The following is a 6,476-nucleotide window of genomic DNA, read 5'->3' as shown; positions in this document are numbered from 1 at the left end:
CTACCCCCATCTTTCTTTTTACATGGTCATTGTGTCTCCTATCTCCTTGGGAGGAATTGTGTTGGTGTACCGACTTGTTTCATCAGTGTTTAGGCATTCTTCTAAAACCCCCACCCCTCCTTCATTTCATCTATCAGTCACTCCAGTCATAATGCTCTTCATTGTCTTGTCACTGGGCTGAATTGGGGTCTCATGCTCTCCCCTTTTGAATTGGACATGATTCTGATTTTGGATTAATGGAGGAAGTGAGGGTTCTCCCCTTTGCTGACTCTTTCTCTATCCTGTTGTTAATGACCCAGATGGCTGAACAGTTACTGATTCGGAGCTGGGCAGATAAATGGAGATGTGTGGTGGTTGTGCCAATGTGTCGGGATATTTTAAGCTTCAAAATTTGAACACTTTGGACTTTGTGTTTATCAAAAATCTTAGTTTCAAATGGCTCCGATTTTCCACCACTGACACTTGGCATGGAGCCAGTATATTTCACCACCCTCATTGCTAAACAGACAACTGGCATAGAATGTATGGGATTGGCTCATGCCCCATTCTCTTGGACCCTTGACCAAGAGTCACACAAGACTGACTAGGTGTCCAAGAATGAAGAAGCTCCCAGAGCACTCGGATCTCACCACAGTGACTTCAGCTCTAACATATTGCTGACAGATGGTGTGAACGGCAGGAGCTCTGCATATGCGCACTAGCCTTATCAGTCTCTTTCATCGGCCGCCTACTTGTGTTGCCCACCTGGGGGACGGTCCAAAGTTTGCAGTGGTGACTTTATCAGCAGTAGCGGGAGAGAGTGCATGAGAAACGCAGATCACCTCTCTGCCAGCATGTCTGAGAGTGAATCAAAGATAGAGCTTTATGAAATAACGCCGGTGGGCACCAGTGAGCCGGAGAAAAGAGATGTCTCAGCTGCACCTCTGGTCTTTGAGCGCTACGTACAGCCCTGTGCAGCCGAGCTGCTGGGTTCTGCCCTCTTCATTTTTATTGGCTGTGTGTCGGTGATAGAAAATGTAGAGAGCACGGGAAGGCTGCAGCCTGCCCTGGCACATGGGCTGGCATTGGCCATCGTGATAGCAGTGCTTGGGGAAATCAGGTAGGTGGGCAGCAAATAGTAAATGGTGAATGCTTGGTGTCAGCTGGTATGAATAGGCTTGCATAAATTAACCGTTTGAAAAGACGGAGAATGAAGTGCTGCACAGATGACCTGAAGTGTCCATTCTGAGGAAGGACCGGACAGCAGTAAGTGAGGCTATCGTACGCAATGTTGACTATTTGAGTGTATGTATGATACGAGGGCATGTGACCAGCTGATCAGCTCCCAGTCTACCAGGTCAGTGCCATCCCATCTGCCTTTGGGCAACAACCAGCTAAGGTCAATGAACTCACAAGAGGGGGTGGGAGGGGAACAGGCTCAATGTGAAAAGCCTGAGAAGGATGAATGTGCATTAGAGATGTTTGTGTAGAGTTTTGGGGGCATGTGAATGTGCAAGGGTGAGTGGGAGCTTAGGGGTATGCTCCCTCTGTGTCGAAGTGGAATATGCAGGGGTGTGTGCACTTGTGGACTGAGGGGGCCTGCTGTTTTCCTTTTTTATATGTGGATGGTGGGTTGGTACAAAGGAGTGAAGTTTTGGGACTTTTGTAACTGTAGGGAATGTGGAGTTATGCCTGAACTTGTGAGCCTGTATAGGGTGGTACATGCGTACCTATGGGAGTGGTTTGCCCATGTGTGTGCCAATGTGAGTTCAAGTATCTCAGGGGTTATGTGTGAAAGGTTTATATGCACAAAGAAGTGGGGACATTCTGGTTATGGTGCGACTCTTTCACATTTCTACGATGGAATTTGTGTGTCTGGCTCATGTGATATCTTCTCTTTGTTTAGTGGTGGACACTTCAACCCAGCCGTGACCATTTCTGTCTACCTGAATGCAGGGCTGAGGCTGCGTCTGCTCTTCCCATATGTGGCAGCTCAGCTTTGCGGGGGCCTAATTGGAGCAGCTCTAGCTAAGGTAGGTAATGCTGTGGTGATGCCTACCCCTTTAGTCCAACAAAGCAGTCGATAAGCTTTACCTTTTTGACTTTACTTACTGCTCAGGAATTCACTCGGGGTGAGGCTCCCCATTTCAGCTGCTCATTCTCACCTCGAGACAGTCAGTCTCAAGGCTGTGGGATTTCAGAGCAGCGGCCCTCGCCAGCTCTGCTAAAGAAGAATTCCTTAGGTGCAGTGGCAAAGAAGGCTTCTCTTCGACTTTGAGATGAAACACAGAAGAATATGGAGCCCTGCACCCTTGTGTATGCCTTCTGTGTAATCTCCAGGAGACATCTGGCAACTGTTAAAGTTCATCTAAATATAATTCCACCCCACCACCATTTTGGCCGTGTGACATTATTTAAACCAGTAATTGACCAGGGACAGAGCGTTGGACCCCCACAAACGTTTATTTCTGCCTGTCTTTTTCTTGTGATAGGCGATCTGTTCAGAGGAAGCATATGCAAGCAGTGCAGGGGCCGCTTTCAACACCGTGCAGACTGATGCACAGGCCTGGAAAGCTGTTGTGGCTGAAATGTTGATGACCCTCTTCTTGACCCTAGTGGTGTGCATGGGGGCAGTGAATGAGAGGAGCCGAACCCATCTCGCCCCACTCTGCATTGGCCTCACGGTGGCAGCGGACATCCTGGCAGGGTAAGGGCTGACATATTGTCAGGTCTCTTGTCATAGCTTGGTGTGCTCACACCTTTCATACAACCTTGTTTCATGCTTATCCTGGCAGAGGAGCTGTGTCTGGAGCCTGCATGAACCCTGCACGGGCACTAGGACCAGCTGTGATTGCAGGTTACTGGTCTTATCACTGGATCTACTGGCTGGGACCCATAACAGGGGCCTTAATCTGTGCTTTATTCCTCAGGTAAGTCCTTTTTACCCTTTCTTTGAATGTTAATGGGTTGTCAAAGCAGATACATGCCTGTCCACTTGTCTGAACCTCAGTCTTCTTTACAGAAGCTCAGCTGCCCAGTATCTTCCAACACTACTGTCTTTGCTTTTCAGGTTTATATTGGGAGACAGGAAAATAAGATTGTTTCTGAAATAGCTCCTGACCTCAGAAGCACTGAGTTCTAATGGACTTCTTGGTGTCGCCACTCTTCTGCTCTGTGGTGCCTGCTTTCTGTTTCATGCTCCCTCTGCTCAAACGCTGGTGGACGGCTTCATACCAGGAACTAACAGGCAAAACAGAGCGCTGATAAATCAGCACCCTGACTGGACCAGCTCCGCCCACTTCAGCCCGTCTAGCCAATGGCGACTGAATACTGTCTTGCCTGTGCTTTTGAAGTTCTCATGGTTAGTGTGGGAGCTGACTGACTAAATGCACTTGTGACAGCTGCTGGTCGATGCACTGGTCTCTTCTTTAACTTGTCTGATCCTGAAATCGTTGCTCACTGGCCAGCCAGAGCTGACACCAGTATGTTGGGTTTGTCAATAAAACTTTGAGATGATTAACCTGTCCAAGATAATCTGGAGGTGACTTTTTTTTCTTCTTTTCCAGTCTCATTGTGCAGTTACTTCTGCAGTCCTAGTCCTACCAGGGGGCATATCTCTCATGATCTGTGTTGTTGTGAAGGGCAGGTGTAGGGATTATATTGAGGTGTCTTGTTACCTTGTAGCCTTAACAGTATGTGCTTTGCAACCTTTTAGGCTCCCACAGTAGAGGAATGATTGGCTTGCAATTATCCTGCGGGTTTGAAACAGTTCTAATACTCCAATGATCCTTCAGACCAGATCAGTACTCGTTCAGGGTGCCATCTCAGTCTAAACTGACCCTGTGTGGCAATGTATATGCTATTGTAGTAGCAGTAGTAATTGTTGTATTTGTATTGTCATTTATACCGAGTACAAAGAAATTCCTATACATATCCGACCAACATGCAGCATGTTGCCCCTCTCCAGTGTCATGATAAACAAGAAAGTGTTAAAATGCCTAGTGAGTCAGTCAGTCAGTCATCGTCCAACCCGCTATATCCTAACACAGGGTCACGGGGGGTCTTCTGGAACAAATCCCAGCCTGCCTAGGGTGCAAGGCAGGAATAAATCCCAGTCAGGGCATCAGCCTACCGCAGGACACACACACACCCACACACTAGGGACAATTTAGGATCACCAGTGCACCTAACCTGCATGTCTTTGGACCATGGGAGAAAACCGGAGCACCCGGTAAAATACCAAAGTTCATTTTTAAATCATAGAAAACAGAAATCTGGTTACCTGATGCACTCCTGTTCATTGTACACATGCAAACCCTTTATTCAAAGCTTTTTACAGTGTTTTGTGATGCACCATCATCTCATCCAGAGCTTGCCACTGCCTTGTGCTTTTTACTTCCTAGCGTCCCGTTTCTTGCGATCAGGCAAAATGGAAATGAGAATGCACCAAAGCAGGTGGTTCCTATGGTCCTTTCACTTGGATTGAAGCCTCCAGTATCTCAACATGAGCTGCATTGATCTTGCAGTGAAGAATGGTACTGTTGATCATTCAGAAACCACAAGACGTGGAATGATGTCCCACAGTCCCCTTATACTGGGTGCTGTAGAGTTTTTTGTTGGGTGGAATTGTCAAGAGAGTGGAATGAAAGAGTGGAAGAGCTTGGGTTGACCATTAAAGCCTTGATAAAGCAGGCTTCCGTGTTGAGGAAGGGGCTGCCCTGCCTTCTCTTGATGGAGTTGGGCTCTCATAAATCTTTAAATAGTTGGAGTGATCAGAAGTGCTGGGTTTTTAACAGCTATCATTTCTGAGAATAAGGCAGAATCGATTAGAGAGGTTTTAGTGTGGTGAAGACTTCAGTTTCATGAAGATTAGGGCGGTATTATAAAGTAACATGAATGCTTTGGTGAGGCAGGATGGAGTAGAGATGCCTGCCATATCTTTCAGGGAGGTGGTGATGGACTCTGCATCATTTTACTAATGGAATTGGTGAGAGAAAGAAAATTAAATTAGAGGTGTCAGCAGCCTCTTCCGGGTAGGGCCTGGTTTAGTGGTGGCTTTTAGTGTTTGAATTGATCAGAAAGATTAGAAGAGAGGAGTCTGTAGTCTTCAAGATATACAGTAGCTAAGATTTTGGTGGATTTACATTTAGAGGAGACTATAATCTACTGGACTCTTGTGACTGTTTAGATGTTTAAGATGAACTGGAAAGGTAAGAGTAAAGGACTAGCAGTGTCTTGGGGATGGCATTGAGCTCTCATGAATTTGAAGATGGCCGGGGTGATCAGTTAGAGTGGAGTGTAGGCTATGGAAAATCAGACTTTTGCTGGTTGAACCAACAGCTTCTTGAGGGTGGAGTACAAATATGACGAATCTTTAGATTTGTAAAGGTGATAGAAAGGCTTGTGGTGAAAAACTGCACTCTTAAGAGTGTTTTTCAACTTTGAAGAATATTTTAAACTTTTTGCTGTGATCAGCAGGGCATCCTGTACTCAGATGATGTGAGGTATAGATAATTCTTTAAGTGGTGTAGATGATCAAGGAGGGTTGTGGTAAAGAATTTTCCTGTGTGATGAGAAAGAGGATGGATTCCACAAGATGTTGGGCTGATGGAAAATCCAGTATCTTGAGGAAGAGACTGAGTTCTAATAAATGTTTAGAGTCATAAAACGATGAAAAGATTTATTGTGAAGGCATCTGCAGTCTTTTGAGAGTGCTACTCATTTGTGAAGGGTGTTCAAGTGACTAGTGTTATTCATTTGGGGTGATGGGGATGTTGCTGTAGTCTTTTGAAGTTAAGGTGGAGTGCTAATCATTCTGCAAGTGAGCAAGAAGATCACAGTGAAGGAGACTGCAGTCTCTCAAGGAGGAGGTGAAAATTGTTTCAGTGTTAAGGTTTGGACTAGGTGGAGTGCCGGTGAGTATTCACATGACTAAGATGGTTTTAGATCCTTGAGGACAAGCTTGTCTTGATCAGAATACATGGGGTAGGGGGAAATTAAGGTAACTGGGAGGTTGGGGTAAAGAAGTCTTTAGTCTGTTGATAACGTGGTTAACTTAAACAGGAGGGTGGAATGGAAGAGTCAGCCATCTCTTAAAGATAAGGTGAGGTAGTACCAATTCGTTAGATCAATAAAATATTCAAGAGGTTTGTGGTAAAGGAGCCTCTTGAGAATCGCTTTGGGATTATCGGGAGACCTGGTTGATGGGACCTACAGGCATTTGGATTGGAAAATCTGCATTGTGTAAGGAAGGTGGGATGTTTGAGTGGTCTTTTACATGGGGCCCCAAAAGTGGGTTAGGTTTAACTGATAGTGTCTTTATCCTCTTTACAATAATCTTAGAGTCCTATAATACAGCAGGTCATGATGATGATGGTGATGGTGGTGGTGGAGGTGACCCTGTACTGAATCATGTCTTAATAAGGTATGCTACCCACAACTGGGGTACATGCTATATGAATGGTTACCTGCTTCCTCATCCCATCATCCCAATAGTT

At 45.7% G+C, this 6,476-nt stretch overlaps 1 protein-coding gene across 1 annotated transcript; it reads left to right on the top strand.

Moving 5' to 3' along the window:
- Positions 1-46: 46 nt before the first annotated feature.
- On the top strand, positions 47-3,508 carry LOC120542259 (aquaporin-8-like). The gene is made up of 5 exons (XM_039774578.1): positions 47-1,099; positions 1,886-2,012; positions 2,472-2,686; positions 2,775-2,909; positions 3,050-3,508. Exons 1-5 carry the CDS (start codon positions 804-806, stop codon positions 3,090-3,092), a joined length of 816 nt encoding a protein of 271 aa, XP_039630512.1. The 5' UTR covers positions 47-803; the 3' UTR covers positions 3,093-3,508.
- Positions 3,509-6,476: the final 2,968 nt, after the last annotated feature.

This window comes from Polypterus senegalus, chromosome 13, assembly GCF_016835505.1.
Source record: "Polypterus senegalus isolate Bchr_013 chromosome 13, ASM1683550v1, whole genome shotgun sequence".
NCBI classification, from domain to species: Eukaryota; Metazoa; Chordata; class Cladistia; order Polypteriformes; family Polypteridae; genus Polypterus; species Polypterus senegalus.
This window is presented reverse-complemented; position numbering and strand designations above follow the sequence as displayed.

Bases quoted from the DNA above. Each gene is read 5' to 3' on its own strand.
- LOC120542259 (XM_039774578.1), top strand. From the start codon at position 804: ATGAGAAACGCAGATCACCTCTCTGCCAGCATGTCTGAGAGTGAATCA. The intron at 2,013-2,471 runs GTAGGTAATGCT...TTCTTGTGATAG, and splicing joins TTGGAGCAGCTCTAGCTAAG to GCGATCTGTTCAGAGGAAGC. The intron at 2,910-3,049 runs GTAAGTCCTTTT...TTTGCTTTTCAG, and splicing joins ATCTGTGCTTTATTCCTCAG to GTTTATATTGGGAGACAGGA.